The 22611-nt window shown below is 41.4% G+C and overlaps 1 protein-coding gene across 2 annotated transcripts; it reads left to right on the top strand.

The window, feature by feature from the left end:
• Window positions 1-920: 920 nt before the first annotated feature.
• PCGF5 (polycomb group ring finger 5) lies at window positions 921-20018 on the top strand. 2 transcript variants are annotated; one of them, XM_074154612.1, is made up of 10 exons: window positions 921-1028; window positions 1387-1678; window positions 6306-6402; window positions 9945-10000; window positions 10122-10181; window positions 12034-12182; window positions 13463-13561; window positions 14838-14927; window positions 16824-16883; window positions 19154-20018. In XM_074154612.1, exons 2-10 carry the CDS (start codon window positions 1567-1569, stop codon window positions 19199-19201), a joined length of 771 nt encoding a protein of 256 aa, XP_074010713.1. In that variant the 5' UTR covers window positions 921-1028; window positions 1387-1566; the 3' UTR covers window positions 19202-20018. The 2 variants fall into 2 exon arrangements, with proteins under 2 accessions (XP_074010713.1, XP_074010714.1); XM_074154613.1 differs by lacking the exon at window positions 16824-16883 and having other exon boundaries at window positions 19154-19700.
• The last annotated feature ends 2593 nt before the right edge of the window (window positions 20019-22611 follow it).

The raw sequence follows: 22611 nt of genomic DNA, 5'->3' as shown, positions 1-22611 counted from the left end.
CAGTTATAATGCACCTGACTCAGCCTGGCAATGGAATTGATGGAGATGCAGATCTACTGGAGGGTAGATATTCCAGAAGGCTTGGTTATTAATGGTTTCTGCTGTCATAGCACATCCCCGAGGAGGAAAGGGAGACCCCGCTGGGGGGGGGGGGGCACTGCAAAATGGGTATTTATTTCAAATGCAGAATGGAAAAGCAAAGACCCGGCACAGTCACAGGTAACGGGATGGTAGTGCAGCTGATGTAGGAGATATATAGGGGTGGTACAGCTAATATACGAAATACATAGGGATGGTACAGCTGATGTAGGAGATATATAGGGGTGGTACAGCTAATACAGGAAACATATAGGACTGGTACAGGTAATATAGGAAGCGCCTCCTTTTATTTTTGCTGTTATTGTTAAAAGGAATGTAGAAGAAATCTTCTAGCAATAGTGCAGTCGAAAAATACCATTAAGGCAGCTTTAGTTTTGTGGATAATTCCCGGGTAACAGGGTGCGTTTCTGCTTATAGGGGAGCAAAAAGCGGGTGTTTAACCCTTCCCGGCCCGGTGGTGGCGGCCGGGGGCAGCACACGTGTCACACGTCGATTTACCCCATTCGGGCCTAACTTCGTCCCGCGGTTTGATGTTTCCTCTTTGGGGGTAGAAAAAGGGGTGTAAGTTTCACCCTTCCACGGGCAGAACCTGGATTTACGTTAAAGTAAGGGCCGAAGCGGGGGGAGCGCGGTGCGGGAGCGGGCGGGGGGCTGCGGCCGCTCCGCCGCTTCGTCCCGGTCCCTGTCCCCGGGGCTCCGCCACTTCTCTCCGCCCCCGGTCCCGATCCCCGTCGCTTCCCTCCGCCCCCGGTCCCCGAGGCTCCGGCTGCGGGGCTCGGCCGGGGAGCAGCGCCTGCGCGCCCGCCCTGGGACCGGCGGCCGGGGCGGGGAGGGCCGGAGGGAGGGCGGGGAGGGGACGGGAGGCGCAGGCCCTTTCCCTTTCCCTTTCGCTGGGCGCTCGCTCGCCCGAGGCCGCGGGGCCGAGCCAGGTAGGGCGAGGGGGGCGAGGGAGGCGCCGCAGGTGCGGGGAGGAGGGACGGGGGAAGCCGGGCGAGCGGAGGGGAGAGCCCGGTGGCCGCCCCGCCCGCCGGGAGGGCTCCTGGCCGCGGGGGCCCGCCGAGGCCTGCGGAAGGCGGGGCGCCCCGGGACCCCCCGGCGGGGCTGGCCGGTGGCCCCCGCACCTGTCACCGCAGCCCCCGGCTCACCCGTCCCGGCGGGGCTCGGGGCTCGGGGCCGCTGCCGAGCCGGGAGTCACCCGGGTGTCCCCACCAAGTTCATGGCGACGCTTGTCCCGCGGGGCATCCTGCCGCCCGGCTCACGGCCTCTCTCTTCCCACCTGTGTTACAGGTAGGAAGATGCCCCGGGTGGCCCAGGAGCAGGAGTTAGGAGTCACCTGCCAGTGAGAGCTCCAGAATTCAGAGCCAAATGCCCGGAGAAGCCCAGCCGTGCCGAGCAGCGCCCCAGCTCTCCTGAACGGCGGGCATCGCCGCCCCTCAGACTGCTCCTCTGACACCTCCCGCCCCACGAATGGCTACTCAGAGGAAGCACTTGGTGAAAGATTTCAATCCTCACATCACCTGCTATATCTGCAAAGGCTATCTCATCAAACCCACCACGGTAACCGAGTGCCTCCACACCTGTAAGTACTGCTTTGCCAAACAGCTCTCCTTCCTCAGTGGCACTTCCTCCAAGCGTTAGATGTTCAATACGATCCCCGTGCTGGGTTTTGTTTGCTTCCAAAGCATTGGGTGAAATGCTCCCCCTCTGCTCTGCCCTGCTGAGGTCACATCTGGAGCACTGGGTCCAGTTCAAGAAGGACAGGGAACTGCTGGAGAGGGGACAGCAGAGGGCTACAAAGATGATGAGGGGACCAGAACATCTCTCTGATGAGGAAAGGCTGAGGGACTTGGGGCTTTTTGTCTGGAGAAGAGAAGACTGAGGGGGGGATCTGATCAATGCCTGTAAATACTTAAAGGGTGGGTGTCAGGAGGATGGGGCCAGTCTTTTGTCAGTGGTGCCCAGGGACAGGACAAGAGGAAATGGACACAAACTTGAACATAGGAAGTTCCATCTAAACATGAGGAGGAACTTCTTGACTTTGAGGGTGGCAGAGCCCTGGAAGAGGCTGCCCAGAGAGGTGGTGGAGTCTCCTTCTCTGGAGACATTCAGACCCCCCCCGGACATGTTCCTGTGCAACCTGCTCTGGGTGGCCCTGCTCTGGCAGGGGATTGGACTGGATGATCTCCAGAGGTCCCTTCCAACCCCATATCATTCTGTGATTCTGTCATTCTGCAGTTTCTGGTGGGGTTTCCTAGACTCTGCTTTACCCTTTGGGTCATCTTTAGGGCATGTTGACACTTTGCAGAGTACAGACACCCTATTTTTTCCCCCAAACTGGTGGCAATCGTGCTGGCTCTAGCACCAAAGGTATTGCTGTGGCCTGGCTCATCTCATCTATGACCATTGGGTCGGGTGCGGTGTCCTGATAACATCACTGTGCTTTTGGAACTGAAGCCAGTGTGTCTGTTGACAGATGGTGAATTAAACGTATCTGTAATTCAATTGTGTTTAAAGATTCCCTTTTTCCCTACCCTTTTTGCCCAGTACGTAGACTTCATCCCATTGTCTGAAACTTTGATGAGCTTTGAAAAATGCTCACTGTTTTATATTGAGAATAACAAAGGATGATTAAAGCTATCATATCTGAAAACACCAGTTGATGATCTTACTCCTACTGGGAGTGTCACGTATCACTTCATTATTCTTCAGTGCTAGAATTTAGATGTATTTTTTTACTTTTACATTGCCTTTGGTAAATCACATTTAGTTTTGGCAGGCAAATCCTCACAGCACCATAGCTTTAAATGAGAAGAAGCAAAGGTTGTTTGAGATTACTGCAGTGTTGGTTTGCAATTTCAAGGGGGAGTTCATAGCACAAGGTGACCCTGTGGTTGGAGTTGGCTGCACGAAGACTGGATCCAGGTCTGTGTGTTTGTTGGGGTACGGAATACATCTGTATAGGACTGGCTTAGGTTCTTGGTTCCTTATGATGCTTTGTCTGTATATATTCTGCTCAAAGACCTCTCTAACACTGGAGATTAATCTGTTCATTAATCGTTAGTCACTTTCTTGGACCACTCAAAAAAAATGTATCGAGAGAGCACATAAATATATACAGACTGAGGAATTCAGTTCCTTTCCATAGATTGGTTTATATTATAAATATTTCTTCCAAGTTATATTATTGTGGATTTTAGCAGGCTTTATGTTTAGCATGTGGGAGGTTTTGGGGAGTCAATCATCTGACTTTCAATAAGTGTGTTAGTTATCTGTCCTCTGGCAGAGAGTTCTTCTGAGCAGTCATAACTTAAAATTTCTTCTCGGTGTAAATGAAAGCCATAGCTTGGATAGGTCCTGTTTGTCTCTAGTTTGGAAACAAACAAAAAGCCTAACAAACAAAAAGCCTAGCAAAGCCAAGCTTAAAATATCGTTATAAGACAAATCATGAGTCCTTTTCAAAGCAGTCAGATTAGTGTCACCTCATCATGGACTTGGAGACCTTCTCTGCCGTGAACAGAGCAGAGGTCCTCACAGCAAGCGAAGGGAGTTGAATTCTATTCCAAGAAATTCAGACATAGCTTTCGTAAAACACAGGGCAATGTTTCCTGAAGGTGAGTACTAATTGCTTACAGAAAATAAGAAACCACTCCACTATTGATACGAAGCCACTGGTAATCCTTCTGGAGAATTTTTGTGCTAATCCTCTTAGAGTCTCCCCTGCTAAAAAATTCCCAAATAAGAAAGGTTAGGGTTTAGGCCTATCAGTTCCAAAATTAATATTGACTGATATTAACTACCCTTACACCATTTTTTCCATTTTTTTTTTTTTTTTATTCTTTATCAATCATTTAAAATTGGTGTCAGGTTAGAAAGACTTGACTCCACAGAGATGCCGCTGTAAGACCAGCCCCTTCCATTATTATAGGAGTTAGCAGAAGAGGAACTCCGTCTCCATTGAAAAAGAGTTATTCCTCAGCTCGGTTTCTGTGAGGTCAAGACAGAAGAGGTCTGGAGTCAACCAGGCCCTTCCCTTACTTCAGCGACGTTCAGCTGAGTTGCCAAATGGCCCTTGTTCACAGCCCTGTTAGACCTCACAATGTCATTGTCATACCAGCTGCTCAGCCTTTTTTCTCCCCACACTCTTTGGATTGAGGTTCTCCAGCTAATGGGATTTGTGAGATCACGGGTGATTCCTGCCTTCGTGGTTCTCGTCAGTGTTGTCGTCACCTGCCACTAATCTGTGCACTTTGTGCTGACAAAGCGGGGCATCGTCTCCACCTCCAGCACCAGAGACACCAGGACTGTGAGGTATCAGGTCCTGCAGTTGAAGAGCTTCATTGGCAGGAGCCTATTTCACAGACTCCTTGGGCAGAATATGGCTATTTTCATTCTCACTGAAGTCATCCAGGAAGTGGTTATTCTGTGACTCTCGCTTCAGACTGTTACTCTATCTGACATCAGATTTAATAGGCTAATCCTATTTAGTCCTTTGGTTTACTTCACACAGACCTTGTACCTCTACATTTAATTGCTGATGCTCTCGACTTCAATAATATAGAGGAATCATGCTCCAAAAATGTCCTCTTTTTTTTTTTTTTTTTTTTTTTCAGAAATAGAAAGAAGACATCTCCTCCATTAACAAATGGACAAGATACGATTTTCAATGTTACTACTTCCATTCATGGGAATATTTCCTTTTCTAGACTATCTTCTTTCTCAAAATCTCTGGGTTGCTTAAATAAATAAATTTAAATGCAGTTTGGCCATCTCTGAGGAGATCATCCCAATGAAGAGAAATTATAGAAATCTTAACTACATCTATTTTAAAAGTTATTGGGACTTTAAGTGTGTTCTTAAATATTCTGTTGGGCTTCTATATGGGTGATGAAATTCTTTGTATTCTTTAAGTGTGGTAGCAAAATGTTTAGTTTTAGGAGTATGAGTTATAAAAAATACATAGAAAAGTGAAGAAATGTTGTACGGACAGAAAGTCACATTTTCTGCTCTGTACCAGACTTCTCACCCGCTGGAAGTGTTAGGGAACGTGTGTGCAAAAATCCATTAAGTCTAGTAATGTAACACATTATAAAAGACCTGTGATATCAGAAGAGTTCTGTGGTTACAGGTTGTTGGCTCTGTGTGCCAGCGCTAAACACCTCACAACCTGAGGTTAAGAAACAGCTCGGTTGTATCCCACGGGCTGGCTGGTGCTGCCCCAGCACCGGTGGTCTCGGCCCTGCTTTGGAGTGGCAGTTCTTTAGGTAAATGATGAAAGAAATCACGGCGTTTCAGCAGAAAACATATTGCAGTCGCAACAGGCCATTTATTTTTTCACTTCATTTACTGATGAATTTGCAGTTCTCATTTCGGTTTAGGTGCAGTAATAATGAACAGGGGATGGAGTTTATCTCCGTCCAGAACGCTGTAACGCAGGAGTAATAATAGCAGGCGTATTTGTTCTCATCAGCCTGCGTTCTGTTTGCTTAGTAATGGCAGTAACGTTTGCAGCCTGCAGTTCATCACTTGGAAGCAACAGTGGTGTAGCACCTTGTCTGGGTTAATTTCAGTTCATTGGATTTTAAATTCACATTGTTGTTGGGTTGGGTTTGGTTACACTTGCCATGGTCATGATCCTGATTTTTCATTATAAGATTCAAATATTAAGTGTTTACCATAAGTTCTGTCATTGCTTTTGAAGGTGCTACGTCAAAAGGGAAACAGCCGCTTTCAACCCGTGTGCAATTTCTGTCAACTTTTCTCTCACAAGAAGTATTTACAACAGTATCTTCAGTCGCCAGCAGCAGCGCTGGAAAGAAAATAATGTGCAGAAGTTATTTTCAGACGGCCTGAAGTGAGGATGGGCTCCACGGGGCCAGTGCTCCCCGAGATGCGCATCCTCAGAACCTCCTCTTTACACGTGCTACACGCTATGAGTCTTGCATTTTATGACCCTGGGAGAATTATAAGTAGTAAAAATAGCCCATAATTTAAAGCGGTGTTTGTCTGACCTGTCCTGCTGGACTCGGCAGCTTGGCAGAGCAGAAACCACTGTGGCTTTGAAGAACAAGAAGTGGAATTGGAATTATTTGCTTTAAAACAATACTGTTTTATCTTTGCCTGTAGTTAGCTGGTGTCATCAGGTCATGTTCAAGTAATATGATTTAGATCCTGGTCTAAGCTGGGTTTTTTCTCTTTTTGTCCTTCAGTTTGTAAGACTTGCATCGTTCAACATTTCGAAGACAGCAATGACTGTCCCAGGTGTGGCAACCAAGTGCATGAGACCAATCCACTAGAAATGTTAAGGTAAGATGACATTGCTGTCATTGAAGAACAAAAAAATAATTATAAAAAGTAATCTTAGTATCTTTATCCTGAAAAGGAATTAATTTTTTTGCTTATTTGCATAATAAATATATCAAGTGTTCTTTACCATAAATTCTGTCAATATTTAATCTCCCAATAAATTGTAAATTGAGTTTTATCAGGTATAATAAAAGGGGAAAAGGTAAAAGAAAGACACAGCAAAGCTGGGGATATTGTACAAATTAAAACAAGTGTTTCAATACCTCTATTAAACAAACAAATAAACCACGCCTCTTTTATTCTTTACATGAAATTAAGTTCTAGAGTTTCTTCTTTCAAACTATTTAGGGCATTCCAAACTGCATGCAACTTTTTTTTTCTTAGAGCAATATATCAAATGAATCATGCAAATACCAGAGTGTTTTCCAAGGGGCAGATTTACCAGTTGGAATTGAAATCTGCTGTCAGAGAAAAGACACTCATGAAAGTTTCGACACTGAAAATGCCCTTCTTGAGAGTTTGCATTTTTTAATATCACAATAACACATCTTTGTTTAAACCGTTATTTGTCTTGAAATTCTGGATTCTCTTTGAGCGGTGTTATGTTGAAACAAAGGCGATAGCCTCCTGCAAGTATAGTGCAGAGAAATCAAGAAATGGCATCATAAGTGGAAGAACTTTTCCTAAAATGCTGAAGCCAGTCCCTGCACTCCCACCCTTCCCTCCCTCTCTCCCTCCCACTCCAGTGCCATTAGAATTTAGGAAAAAATATTCTTACGTCAATGTTAAAATAAGTATTTACATCTGGAATTTACTAGGGTTGGTATTATTTCCTAGTTGCATTGTTTGCTACAAATGTCCTGTTTTGCTTTGGTTTTTATGACTGATGAGTGTGTGCAGAGCAAATCCCGTGGGTCAGTCGCACGCCAAGGGGACGGGTGAGAGAAGCTCAATTCAACAGCTCCAAAGGGAGCCATTGGCTTAAGGCTTTATCATCTGAACGGGTTTGGAAGGGCAGGGATAAAAGGCTTTATGTAGATGTTTACCATAAGTATTTTTCTGCTCTGTCAGAGTCTGAGGCACAGGAGGTGCTGGAGAGCGTGCATGAGGCTACTCATCAGCATTTCAGAAATATTTCTTTTATTCTGACAGGACCATTTCATAGGAGCAGAAAAAAGCATTCTCTGAAACATCCAGGAGACGTTTAGTAAAATAATAACATGCTTTAAGCAGGAAATGATAGAAGGGTGAGAAAAGTTGAGACCACAAGCCAGAAATGTGGGAAGAGCTATTTTCTTTGTGATTATTTCCTGAAACTCCTTTTAGAGTCATTGGCTTTATTTGCCAACAAACTGCACATAACTAGTAGTTTGCTGCTTGACTTTGATGAAACAGTTTTAAACATTTGCTAAACTAATAATCAGAAGAGCACATGAGCAGTGTAATGGAATTATCTTTTTTGGATGTTGCCTGCGTAATTTAACACGTCTTACGCTCTGGCTGCAGAGACCAGCCCGTCATTCCTCAAAAATGCAGTCATTTTCTGAGAAATGGCGCTGGACACTCTAGATAGTATTTTTAACTGAGATCTTTGAGATAAACTCTACAAACTACTTTATAAGCTCAATTCTGAATAACTTCATAGAATCGTTTAGGTTGGAAAAGACCTCTAAGATCAAGTCCAACCATTAACTTCATAACTGTGTGAGTTTTTTAGATGTATCTTTAGTTGGCAGCACTTAGGGGCTGCTGAAGCTGTTAACCTAAGGCTGAAATTCAACACTGAGCTCTAAAATGAAAATCCAGGAAGAGCGGTAAATTCTGGAACTCCTTTTCCTGATTTAGCAGAATTCTGCATCAGTGATACTGGGTTGGCTCTGGGGTGGTTACGCCATGGAGGCTTCCTTTTTACTGGTGGCATGTTTCTTTGGATGCAAGCGCTCCTGAGTGACACTCTTTGTTTGCTTCACTTCAGATAGTTTAGGGGAGATAACTTTCACTTGCTGAATATATTTATTTTTTTTTAATGTCCTTATTAGAGGCAGCAATTCAAAAATTAGTTGCAGTCATAGCTTTAATTTGAATATTGTTATGATGTGAATGTCTCCATGAACTGATGCAGAACATAGGGAATTAGTCGCAAAATGAGATGATTGGGTAATAATCACAGAATCTTCATGGTTGGAAGGGACCTTTGAGATCATCGAGTCCAACCAAAAAAAAAAAAAAAAAAAAAAAAGAAAAACAAAACACCAAACAAACAGACACAGGCAGACACAAACCAACAATCTCGGGCACTAGAGCATGCCCTGAAGTGCCATGTCTACATGCACTCTCTCAGTAAAGTAATTCTTCCTGATATCTAATCTAAACCTCCCCTGCCCCAGCTTCAGACCATTTCCTCTGGTCCTGTTATTATTCCCTTGGGAGAAGAGGCCAACACCCACCTCTCTACAACCTTCTTTCAGGGAGTTGTAGAGGGCAGTGAGGTCCCCCCTCAGCCTCCTCTTCTCCAAACTAAACATGCCCAGTTCCCTCAGCCTCTCCTCATAAATCTAGTCATAAACTTTACTCAGTTTCTCTGACCGTATGACTTAGGGCTCTGCTTTGTGACGGGTCTCTGTTTGGGCTGGGGACAGCAGGAGTTACTGCTCCCAAGGTGTAGAGGATGGGAGAGAAAGGGGAATGAAACAGAACGAGAGACAGAGGAAACCGAAGGAAAAGTGAGACGGGGAGAGGACGTGGATGATGAACTAAATGAGGAGGAGAATAGGTAAAATCAAGGGAAATGAAAAGAAAAACATTTTAGCTTCAACAACAAAGGTAAACACGCTGTGTCCTCTGGAGGGGACCATAATAGCTATTCTTGGTGGTATGGAGAAGGCAGGGAGGCAGGGTGTGGGAGGAGGTGCCCGTGCTCGGGACGTTGTCAGTGGACAAACTCCTGGCAGGTTTCAGTGGTTGAAAGGAGTTGGGTTGTGCCGAGAGCTGTCTGGCCAGAGCAGCAGGATGCTCCATGGCCTTCCTCATCCTGCCAAGGTTTGTCCATGTTGTCGTGAGCAGGGAATAGTCCGTTCAGTTTTCCATAACAGCCTTATTACAAAGGACTCGAACACTTAATATGGCAATGGAGTTTATAATTGTCGTGCTCACTACTTGTCACCTGGACCTTAAGATTGGATACTGCCTTTCCAGTTTGTTCTTTTTGGTAACACAGTGGGTTGCATCTAACACAAATCACAAACAATGAAAATGTTAGAGTATCATGTGTTTTCTCTTTTGCTTCATTTTTGTCTTTATACGTTAAAAAGTGTAAATTCCTTGTCTATTTCTAAAATAAATCAATTCAGGAGGTGTTTGAGCTAAGCTTTAATGCACGTTGTCTCTCAAACTAAAATCAATTGGGTTTTACATGATGTAGTATTTACAAAAAATATGCAATTCACTTTATTATGCAAAAGGTTTTTTTGTTTAAAGGTTAAAACTGTGTTAAAAATGCTAGTTTCTACTTAATGTGAAATGTATTTTTTTCCCTTTGCAAGGCTGGATAACACCTTAGAGGAAATTATATTTAAGCTTGTGCCTGGACTTCGAGAACGTAAGTTTTGATTTGGTTTCGGGTGCCTGTTTGGGTTGATGGAGGGGATGTGGCTGTTTCTAAGGATATACCTGTAGCATTGATTTAAAAATTCACATGACTGTTCTTTGATATTAACTAGAGGAACTGCAGCGAGAGATCGAGTTTTGGAAGAAAAACAAACCTCAAGAAAACGGCCAAGGTGATGCTTTTGTTTTCCTCTCTGATCTGTTTGTTCAGTGACGTTACTCGTTACGCCCCGTTCCCTCAAACGCTGCTGCGTGTACGTTGGTTTTACTGAATTCAGAGGGACTAGAGAAATTCATAACAGATCTGTGTAACTGCTGCACATCTATTAACCACTTCTGTTACAAACACTGGCTTTTTTACCATTATTTTACTCGCATTACCCTGAGCTCTCACTTTCCGCACTCATGCAGTTTTCTACTTGAATTCTTAATTTTCTTAATACAGCAAGATGCAGAGCTACGTGAGTTTGTTACAGATTATTTTCCGTTACTGAATTTGACCAGCTGTTACGTAGGAGGTTGTCAAGAATTAGTTATGACAAGTAGTAAAACGGTTTTCCACACATGCTAAACAATTGGTTTCTAGAGATTCCAAAATGCTTTTTCTTTTTTTCCTTTCCTCTTTTTTTTTTTTGTTTTGTGGTTGACCCATGAACTTTGAGAGCTCAGTTTTGAGGTGCTAACTGAGGGCTGCATCCAACTGTTTTATGTCCCTTTAATTTGACATCAAGGTTTTGATATTGTAGCCTATTTCATTTGGGCACTCTAAGAATTTTTTAAAAGCTTTGCTAAACTAAAGAAATAGCTATTTTTAGTAAAAGATCGCTGTCAAATAAACATCTTGCAATACTCTTCTGCACTCAACTGTTTATAAATCTTTTCAACTTCATAACATTTCATTTTCTTTCTCACTAGTTTTGTTGATTTGCATTTGGCATCCATTATAAGGGACAAGGTTCTTTGTCATATAAATAAATGAAGAACTGCAGGACATCTTAGATGAAATCATGTTAGTTTACTACAACATACTGTGTAGCGTATACCTATTCAGTTTTAAAAATACTTAGAAAATATTTTTAGTTATATAGACATTTATTGGAAAACTATTTTCTGCTATATAAATAGATAGAAAAAATATATAATTTGCAAATCTATAGAATGTGACTTATAATCAGTTTATTCTTCTGGTTCTTGGCTTCCTCCCATAATTTAATGGTAAACCTAATGGAGATCAGTTACTAAATGTAATGAGTGATTGGATTGGATTGTTTTGTGAATAAGAGGAAGGCTCTAACTCTCAAAATATACTTTTAAGTAGCTACAGATATAACTACAGATATATCCAGCTCTGTTAGTGACTGTATCCTTGCCTTCCATAGCATAGATGTGCTCTGCCAAAAAAAATGGGGAACATTCCTCTTTTTTATGTTTTTTATTTTTAAAGAGGAATAAGTAAGTATATGGCTACTTAGTTATAAAGTTTTTCTGGAGAGAGACACCTGGAATTTTTACAGTGACGTTACTTAGACCAGGTCAAACATGGGTGAAAGTTTTCTCTTCCCTTAGTTCATTTCAGGAACTTGTCTCCACTGGGTTATTGTGGCAGACAATTCAGAGGAATTGATTTCTTTGATATACAAATGTTGGGATTAGTTATTCCACTGTTTATTGAAAAGCAGTATTTTTGGCAGTGACCTGCCACACCATAAGAGTAGTTGTACATTTTTGAGTGATCTTGAGGGTTTTAATCACTGGACAGGACACAAACAGGAGTAGTGGTCTATCAGCCTAATTATTTTCTGTTACGTAGAAATCTGTTGTTTGCATATTACATTAAAATTTCAATAGTAAAAATTTGTCTTCAGAGATTTGTAAATTGATCAATATAAGAATGCACTGAATTAAAATCGTATGAAGTTAAAAAATAAACTCTTGAAAATGAAGTATTACTTTAAATACAAGTTTGTTGCTACTGTGACTTTTAATTATTTTACACTTAAGTAATACGATCTTTATACTTAGCAGACGAAAGCCCAAAAGCTGATAAACCCAAAGTAGACGAGGAGTGTGATGAAAATGAAGATGACAAAGACTATCACAGGAGCGACCCACAGATTGCCATCTGCCTGGACTGCTTGCGCAACAACGGGCAGTCGGGGGACAACGTGGTCAAAGTGAGTAGTGATGATAATTGACAATGGGTGCTGCTGTTACAACACCTTCCAGGCACCACAGCATTTTATAACCGTTGACCGTAAACTTTAACAGGGTGACCTGTCTCCGCTTCCACACTCATTTAGTCCTTTTGTTTGAGGCATTTCAATGCATCTTGGAATTTCGAAAGAAAATACAATTCCATACAGAAATCCATCCGTGACAGTGGATTTTTATTTTTTTTAATGGATTACAGTTTTGTAGTCTACAGCCTTGATGGCACTAAAAAGCCAGCTGTAGATGGGCTGCCCACACTTCCAGGAACACTGTCTTACAAAGCCGCTTTTCATTTATGATAGGATCCAGATCTTCTGAGCTGTAACCCTGATCCCGAGCCTGATGTGTAACCTGTGGCCTGGGACAGGTCACTTCTATCTGTAAAATGTGTAGAGTAACGCCTGCCAACTGCTGCTTTAAGAATTAGGGATATTTGGTTCTATTCCTGAAAGCAAGATTAGTTAATGGTAGAAGAAATGGTGTAGAAATGCTCTTAGATTTTAATGACATTAAATTACAGAGACAGGAATTAAAAAAATATTAAAAATTTGTCTAATAACACACTACTTGTTTTCTGTGTGCTATGTTACATGTATAATTTTGGAAGTTCCTGCGCAGTAAGAAGGTTTTGATTCAGCAAGAAATCGTGTGTATGTGTTATTAGCGCCTATTTATGCCATACACAGTAAGAAATCCATGTCTCCATCGCCATGGAGGAGTCTCAGGTTTCCAGATTTCCTGCTGAATCAAAACTATCAGGTTCTGGATCGCAGAATCAGTGATAAAAGATCACATCTAGGGTTTATAGCTTCCCTGTATTTTACCTAGATTATTTGAGGATGTGTTAACTTCCTTTTTCTGTGGGGGACTGAAGAAATTCTAAGCAGCGTCCCATCTGTTTGACCCGGGTGTTGCTGACACAGACACTTAGATTAGTTGGGTTCTTCTGGGGCTTTTGCTGGTTTTGGTGGGTTTGGGTTTTCTTCTTCCCTGCCTTTTGTGTCGTTTGGAAATTTCTTTAGAACCAGAGATGGGTCAAATGAACTTGTTTGACATCTTGTAAATTTTGCAAAAAAGGGTGAACAGAGATGAAGCTATGGTGCCATTATGAATGGAGAGAGTGCAGTAAAATTGGTTACTGCTTGAAAAAAAAATATCAATTACAGCTGTTCTTGTACTAAAGATTGCTTACATGCTCCAAAATTTCTAACATGTTTTTTCTGTTTTGTTGCTGTTGCTTTAGGGTTTAATGAAGAAATTTATCCGCTGTTCTACTCGAGTGACCGTGGGAACGATCAAAAAGTTTCTCAGCTTAAAATTAAAACTTCCAAGTTCTTACGAGGTACATTTGAAATAATGTTGCCTGTATTTTTATTTCCCTCCAAAGTATTAGGTTTTTATGAAGTTTAATCATATTTGAACTTGAGGAATATTTTTTTTTAGCTCAATCACTAAGTACTGTTTGATTTTCCAAGTTACATTTTCTGCCCTGAAATGAGAAGTGATCGTTTTATCGCAGTGACTGAAGTTGCTGATCAGGGGACTCATACACTTCTAGTAACTTCAGTTTGTGCTGCATCCTGTGGAGGGTATTTTTATCTAAAAAATAAATGCTTTCTCTTTCCATGTGGCTAGAAAAAAAAGTCACTTAATACAGTTTGGGGCTAGTAAGTACTGCAGAAAAGGAGAGATCAACTAGAGATACACCAGATTACTCTGCGGCTGCATTTTCTGTAGCTGTACGAAACTACCCAGTAATTGGGAGGAGGTGAGGAGCGGTACCACCGGAACCTTTAGAATGATTGGGGAGTGCGAGATCCTACCTCTGCCAGGAGTTTGTCACGGGATTGTGATGTGCTGACCAGCCATTTGATGTCATTTGCTTTTGTTAATTATGTTAATTTACTCTGTTTCTGAATGGCTTGTGTTATGTAGTATCTGCTTACTTCAACTTTTGGCATTTTTTTTTTCCTTTTAAAAAGAGAAAAGTGTTACGGCTCGAGCAGTGACAGAATTCTCAAACGTTTTCAGTGTAAGAGGCTACAAGACAGTTTAAACCAGTCATTTTTCACAGTGACATCATCGCTTTTTTTTTCCTTTTGTCTTTAGTCCTTCAGTTAATGAAGGATCATGTTTGTGTACTCAGAAGTGCATTTTCCTTGTAATTTATAGTTATTTTTAAAAATTACTTTATCATTTATTTTTAAAAACTGAAAATTACAGTATTTGGGGTTTGTATCTTTGGGTTTGAAAGAGCATTGATGTAGCAAGAAAGCCTTCAAAAAGCAGCAGAAGGCTTTGTCTTCAAACAGATGGCATGTGGTATTGATGAATACAGGGAGAGTGTCTTCTAATGATTTCCTGCCCAGTTTCATAGCCTTTCTTATGTCCACACCTTACCGGAAAACACAAAAGTGAAAAACCCAAGTGGAATACCACTGTACAAAATCGCATGTTGTCAGTATGGTTTGTTTGTCCAGGTTTGAGATACATCTGATAGAATTATTGTATAATGGTAGGAGTAGTGGGATTAACTCTCAGACATTCATTTAGGAGTTCCTTTAGACATTAAAATTTGGAATCCCTTTGTCTTACTGTTTGTTCTGTTGTATTTTAAGCTGGACGTACTATGCAACGGAGAGATCATGGGGAAGGATCACACGATGGAATTCATCTACATGACGAGATGGAGACTAAGAGGCGAAAACGTAAATGCTGTTACATTATTAATAAATGATGTTTTGGTGTATTTAATATAGAGAGTATACATGCTTTCACGACTTGGCCCGAAATACATTCTGTGACCCTCCAAATATCCATATATTTAAAAGGATATTTATATTTAAACATGCATTTTGCATGTTTTCTGGATTTCTGATGTTACACCCTGTGATTGAGACCCTGCAGCACGTTTATTGAGCAGATTCTGAAACTTCAGACCAGCAGGTGTACAAAGTTTACACCCAAGTTCTGCTTGGAGTTTTGAGTCAAGCATCTGAAAACCAAGCGCTTGTTCTTTTTCTGCAAATTTCCTTTTTAGTGACCTTTTGAGTTGCAATAGTTGGGGGATCTGCACCCAGCAGTTCTTTATTAAGAATCTGTTGTATTCAGGCAGGGAAATGAAAGGGACACTGAAAAATTATTGCAGAATTGTAATTGTTTTATTATTGTTTCTGTTTATACTGCACCCATGGTTTTTTGAGATGCTGTATAACACACAGCCAGATAACACAGCTAAATGGGTTTTCCTTGATGCATGATTATATTTTAAATTGCAATATTTAACTTTTATTTCTGGTCTGGTAGTCAGTAGCCCTTAATTGCCTTGTATATTTAAATATTTTTTTTTGTTAGATGTCGTATCTCTATTTCTTCTCTTTCTTTTTGCTTGAGTGTGGCTGTTGATTGTTCCTCACCCTTTGCTGGTTTGTGGTCTGTCACTACCAATGGAGGCTGTAGTGGGGTGCAGCTAAGGCTAAGCACTGGACATCTGTTAATTTACTGAGCTGTAAAAAATTCCAAACTCTCAGTACTCTTTTTTTTTTTTAAGCTTCCAAGTGCTCAGAATTAAAACCACTGGGGCACGGACAGAGAAGACAGAGGATTAAGCACGCTGTGGAGTTAAAAATTCACAAGTTTATTAAAGTTTTACCTTAATATGAAGAGAGAGAGACAGAATAAAAGAAAGATAGATTTTGATAGGAATTAGGGGAGTTAACGTATATAGGCAAGTATTCATTCATTTTGAAAGTGATACTGCACTGAAATTTGGTGATTGTTGAAACCCCAGTATCGGAGCAATAAGGAAACTTTAAGCAGTATTTTTTTCAGTACTGGTGTGAAAGCAGTTGTTGTTTGTTTGGCTTCCCATCCTCTGCTTTCGTTAGCCTTGGCTGTGCTATTGGGAGATGTTGAGGCAACAGCTTTAGTGATAACGGAATTCTCTCAGGACACGTAACGCTGCAGCCACTGTCTACAGATGGGCTTTTGGCAGCTGCCTTGGTTTAGAAGCAACAGTAACCGTCATCTTGACAAAAGGGACATTATTTGTACTGGTTACAGTTTTTCAAAAATCCCAGAACTATCATTTTTAACATTAAGTGAATGTAAGAGTCGACAACTCTTGATTAAATGTATAAGTTGTGTTTACATACACGGAGTATAGTCAGGTGTGTGGTCATGGTTTCATTTATGTAGTTTTAACTCACTGCCCTGAAGTCAGAGATGCCAAACTAAAAGCTGTAAAAATTACAGGGGATAAACCCAGTTACATTGGGTCTGTTTAGAAAACAGAAGTTCTGATGGTAATGAATTAACAATCTCTGCTTTTGGATGAAGATCAAGTAAATCCATTGTCTCTATCTTTGGTACTCTTCACCACGAGCTTTTACTGGCACACCTTTGGACCTTACAAGAGGTAGAGTAGTAAAGGGAAAATATCCATTTATTCCTTAGAGAAGTATTTCCTGTTTTAAATAAGTAGATTAATTTTAAACTTTACATTTGAAAATTAAAAAAAAAAAATAAAAAAATAAAAAAATGGTAAATGCATATGTCCGGCTGTGGATGCCTCTTATCTGATCAGAAAATCATCTCCTTCGCAGTTTCGGTGTCAGAACTGCTCATCTTCGCAAGTCTGCTCAGAGGATGGCACTTTTTATCAGGTAAGAGGCACTCACAACTGTACATACTACAGTCCTCGGGCTCCTGTCGGCACTTCCGTTGGAGCCCATGTTGTGGAGTTTTTATAATTTCCACCGACAAAGTGCTAAAACTCTATGAGTAAGGCCTGAGCTTTTTCGTTCCTTCAGACAAAGTTTCATTGAATGAATAAATAGAGTCCATTCTAAAGGTTTAGGGGTTTCTTTTACTTTCCATGAGGCCGTTTATCTGTTTGTTAGAGAGCTGGCATTCGTAGGCTGATACCCCACCTCATCCTTCCAACCAGCAGCGTTGGGATCAGAGCTGCAGAGTGGGAATCCAAAGAGGCTGCTTTGGATTCATCTCTTTATGACAATTCATATGTTCTTTTTAATGGAGTAAAGAAATGTTATATTTTTCTAATATTATATTCCTTTCACATCTTTTAAATTTAGAAATGGAATAATGCCTTATCTCTGGCGTATAACAAACCAAAATCTCCAGAACCTGCAAACTGAAGTTTATTTTTAAGTCTCGTGATCAAACTGGCTCATACCTGTAGGAAACAATATTTTGGTTTCCTCGTTGAGAATTCTGTTTGGAACTAATTTCTAAAAGTTACTTTGGAAGTTTGAAATAATATTTTTGCTTGAGCAAAAAATCACAGTTAATGCTAGAGGGTCAGTCCCCACTGTGGAGGGGAGTGACCTACTGCAGTCCTGCCGACTTCAATAACCAGAACTGTTCCAGCGTAGTGCATTTTATTTATACGGTTGGTTTGTAATTCTGTTTGCAAAACCACCGAGCCTCGCTGGTTTACCCGGCGGTTTCTGTGAGGTGACTGCTCTGTCTCTGCCCGTCTGCACTTCCCATTAGAGCTGAGTACTTTTAGAGACAATTTTTGTAATCAAAGTGAAAAAAAAATGTAAAATAGCACTTAAATAATATGGTAGACATATCCTATGCAAAAAAATCAGAGACCAAGTAATTTATGATCCTACAAAGATAGGTTTGTTAATGGCACACGCCGACTACACATGGTGCTCCCTGTCTTCTCTCCCAGACGCTCCTGCTGCTGTTGAATTCCTCTGGGTTAATGGTTTGATTTCTCTGCCCTCCAGTCTGTAAATTCCCAGCCGGTGCGATCCCCAAAACTCGATGGGATTGCACTTTCACTGCTGTGGCGTGGAAAGCCTATTAAGCCGTACAGGTCTCTGCAGTGATATCTTTCTGGTTTGGTCACTGAAGTTCACCTGCATTGCATTTGAAGGATGCAGTAAAATATTCCTGGTTTTAACGATAACTTTTGTAATAATTCTTTATAATTCTGAATTTGCAATAAAAAAAGCCTTGAATTAGCTCTGTCCCTCTGCCCTGTGGCAGAGAGGTAGTTAAGCCCACGCGGTTGCTGAGACAACAGGATTTTCCTGGGTTTTATGCTATAGAAAACTTCCAGTAGCCTAATGAAGTTAAGAGGAAAACCTCAAACTGATATGAAATGCTGACGGCCTGAGAAATAAGACATCTAGTAAAGCACAGCTTCCGGTAACAAGTGCCCAGGAATTTCCACAGCCCTTTCTGCCTCCCCTTCCACAACAGTTTTGTCCAATTTGGGGATCCAAGCTGTTGGTTTGCCTTTTTTTTTTTCCAGTGAGAACTAATAAAAATGCATCACTAGATCTCAGTTGAGGAGTTTGGATCTGGGGGAGAAGTTAACCCTCATCTCTCACAAAATCCACGGGCAGCATTTTGACCTGATCTTTTTCCCCCCCTTTTTTTTTTCCTTTTTAATACCAAAGTAGCCTGGCTCCCGTTAACTAGTGTTGGCTACTAGCATAGCTGTGGAGCCTCTGCGCACATAACAATCAATCAAAGAACATCGTCTGTAAAGGGACTTTGTTTTAACACTTCAGGATTGCTTTTCCTCAAACACAGCAACGCAGCGATAAGTGGAGTTGTCTGAGCACACCTAGTGTGTATGTCACGAAAAACATACAAATCATGAAACACATAAAAGCAGATACAGGAATTTTATATTAATAACAACTACAACTATAACTGACTTAGAGATTAAATATAGATTTGAAGTACAGATATGGATTTAACTGTTGAAATGTATAGAATAAATTACATCTAAATAAAACTGATTGCCATATACGTGTGTCTTAGGGATAAGCTCTGTCTATTCCTAAAGCAATCTTTAATTGCATTTTCTTTGTATTTTTTTATGAATTATGTCTTCATGTTTTCTTGTCTGTTTTTGTTGTTGGTTTTCTTTTGTTCTTGTTTTTAGTCTTACCCTATGGTACTTCAGTATCGACCTAGAATTGACTTCGGTTAGACCAAAGGGCCAGATCCCACTGAGATGAATCCTGCACTATTGTTTACCCATCGACAGATTGCACAATGAATGGATGTGCCTGGATTAGGGGGACACAACCAGATTTTCAGCATGCAAATAAGGACATTGTCTTTCTTAAAATCATCGGTTGCATCTCTGTTGTTTCTCTTAGAGCAAGCCAAGTGCCATTCTGCTACTGAAATGTGCATAAAGATATTTGTGTATCTTACGAGTGTGCTGCAAATCATAGCCAAAACCATGACGTGTACAGTCCAGATTCAAAAACTATGGAATATTTTTGCTTGCGTGTTAGAACATTTCCTGGTCCTAATATCGATCACACTAGCAAAACGGCAGAGTGCCCATCCCGTGTGGTGTTGCGGTTTCACACACTTGCTATTTTACTGAATAGTGTTGTTTAAATCATAGAGTACTGTAAAAATAACTAAGGATTATACCTTGAAGATATTTTGTATAGAAAATATATTTAGAAGAGTGGTGATTGGGCCACTACCTTTTTCTTGATAAGCTTCTCATGGGTCCAGGTAGAGCTCACTCATGAGTGTGCAACGATCCTTTTGCAGTGAGGGAAGATTAATTACCGCTAACGAGAGATGTAGAATGTGGTAATTCAAAACAGCCGTTTTAAATCTTCTAAATAGATTCTGCTAATATTGCTTCAAAGCATTGCAGCCTTTGTGATTGCACTTTTCTATGGTTTCCCTAAAGATTGGAGTTTGGGATACTAGCTATTTTTGGAAAATGGCTTCTGGTCAGATTACATTTCTTCTAATAAAGCCTCCATAAGAAGGAAGTTAAAAATAATGCGCCTATGGAACAACTAGATTTCACTGTAAGATTACAAACCAAGGCAACGTTTTACATAAGTATTGCCTTTCATAGTAAGCATTTCGTTTTAAGATTGGTTGGAGGTATATAATATGCTAAAAGAAAAGTAATATATAGCTTTAATGACATTATATATCTCTTGTGACTACCTGGAGTTTAGCATTCGTCGTAGAAGTTTTCATTCCTATTTCCGTAAAACGAGAGGTGATGCAATACTGAAGATGAGCCGTCTGACCAAAAGCAGTGCTCAGGTCTTGTTTTCCCTCAGACCTGGTAGTGCTGGATAAAAAGCGATTGTTGCCTTAGGTATTGCAGGGGTGATGGTTCCAGTATAGAGTGGTACTGGGGGCTCTGGGAACGCCGCAGGGAACACATTAACCCATCTGTTTTCCGTAGTCTTCCATTGTCTTTGCTCTGCTTAACGGTCAGTTGAGTTTTTCGCTTCAAATTCTGTGGAGAAACTTGGAGTTCGGTACCTTCATGTAATTCCCACTTACTCCACTTACCATCTACAAAACTTGCTGGTGTTGTAGATAACCATCGACTTTCTGACGCCTCTTGCAGACAGCGAAAGGAACCAAATCAACTTCTCAGAAGCTACTGTAGAGCAAACTAATCGTAGTTAGATAAGACAGAGTGGAAATTCTGTCTTGGGATCAAGTACGAAAGACAGATGCAGGGCTGTCACCCCTTTGTAGATGTTTGTTCGTGTTTCTGTGGGGGGGGAAAAAAGCGTGTTGTGGGTGAAATCTGGCCCCGTTGGTGTTAGCAGGAGTTCTGACACTGATGGCTGGAGGAATGGGTGTAGAGTCAGGTGAACGTCTGCCGTTGCACTCCAGAGCCCGGATGAGGTGAGAAATGGTGCTGTGGCAGCACTAGGAAACCTGCCATTGCAGGTCGAGGTTGCACATATTGTGCGGATGCCGGTGAACCTGGGGAAGAAAAGCGTTGGGGAAGATGCTGCTCCTTTCCCCGGACTGGTCCGGGCACTGGTTTGGCCACCCAGTCCATGATGTGCTACGTGACAGAAACCAGAAGGTTCTCCATGGAGCCGGGGAGTCTTCTCCTCTGCAGGGTCTCTAGGGAAAAACAGGGTTTTTGTGTACATAGATAGAAGTCCTCCTTCTGGAGCAGCTTGGAAGAGCAGGGCACGTGTTCTAATTGCAAATCATTCTTCTCTTCAGTATATCCAGTTGTTTTCTACGGTAGGAATAGGATATCATTTGTAAATATTTACATGCACATACCAATGACACCTTACAGTTTTTATATATGTCACGTGTTTTTATACCAGAATTTTCACTGTAGACTCACTAGAGATAAAGCACGAGGTTCAGATTGTCACAAAGCTAATGGTAGTGCTCTGAAGTGTAATTTCTGCTTGGGTCAGGGGACAACTTTTTTCTCGACAGTTGTGCTGCTGTTTTGCCAAATTTGAACAGACTGGTTTTAAAAAGAGAACACCACAGTATTTTTAATTCATTTTCGGTTATCTTGCACGGAAGTTTGCATCCACCTGACAGGACCCCTGAAATAGGACCACTTTGGATTTGCTCCTGAATGACAACTAATAGAAGATTTGACAGTTTAATTACTTCCTGTATTTGCAGTTCAGAGAGCCATGGATTTCTCTTGATCAGAATCGGACGTTTGTTTAATTCATGGTATTTTCTTGTTGGAGCTTAAAGCTTGATTACAGAAGGCAAATCTTTATTTTAAGCATGGAAAATGCTGACAGGTAGATGTGATGTTCCCAGCGGAGAGTCACGGCATTAAATGCGTATGATCTGGCCACCTACGCCTGATGCATTGCTGATCTGACGGCACAGTGCCGTTATATTCTAATACTGGAATTGTCTAATACTGTTATTGTTTAATATTTTGTGGCAGTGAAGTGCCCATGAAGTACCTATCTTAACGGGGCAGCTGGTGTAACACAGGCATTGCCTTTTTTACAGGAAATTTCGCTTCCGTATAGCACGTATGTGCCGTGTGTCTACAGATCCGCAGGTTTAATTCCTTTGTGCCAAGGGAGAATTGCTGAGCAGCGTAGGAATACGGGGATGCCCGTGCAGAGTCCTGTGTGCCAAAGATGGGATGAAGTGACCCGAGAACGTGAGCATTCCGTTAAGACTGCGCTGAATGCCATCCTGGAGCAGGTTGCTGCATACAGCCACACTTCTGGGCATTTCCATGGCAAAGTGTCACCCCGGCACACTCATGAAGAATAGGGATATAAAATACGTTTCTCTGCCTTTCCCCCATGGGCAGTACCTTGCTGCAGAGGAATAAGGCCGAAAAAATTTCCCTCTACTACCTAACCTTGCTCTCTCTTATTTAGCACGTTTGGTGCTTTTTTTTCTCTAAAAGTGAAAAACTTGTACGTGCTTTTAACTCTGGGGAACTCATGAATGAGCGGTTTTTGTGGAGCGTAGCTGTGTGCTGCGTTTGTCTCGTAACAAACTCAGCGAGATCCTGTAATCTCTCAAACAATATGGAATTAGATGGTTAATCAAGAAATGTATCTTCCACCACACATTACTACACCGCTCTTAGCTAAG

The sequence above is a fragment of the Numenius arquata genome, chromosome 10 (genome assembly GCF_964106895.1).
Source record: "Numenius arquata chromosome 10, bNumArq3.hap1.1, whole genome shotgun sequence".
Lineage (NCBI taxonomy): Eukaryota > Metazoa > Chordata > Aves > Charadriiformes > Scolopacidae > Numenius > Numenius arquata.
The sequence above is the reverse complement of the archived record's forward strand: the minus strand, read 5'-3'. Positions and strand labels throughout refer to the sequence as shown.

Bases quoted from the DNA above. Each gene is read 5' to 3' on its own strand.
- PCGF5 (XM_074154612.1), top strand. From the start codon at position 1,567: ATGGCTACTCAGAGGAAGCACTTGGTGAAAGATTTCAATCCTCACATC. The intron at 10,182-12,033 runs GTGATGCTTTTG...TATACTTAGCAG, and splicing joins ACCTCAAGAAAACGGCCAAG to ACGAAAGCCCAAAAGCTGAT. The intron at 13,562-14,837 runs GTACATTTGAAA...TTGTATTTTAAG, and splicing joins AACTTCCAAGTTCTTACGAG to CTGGACGTACTATGCAACGG.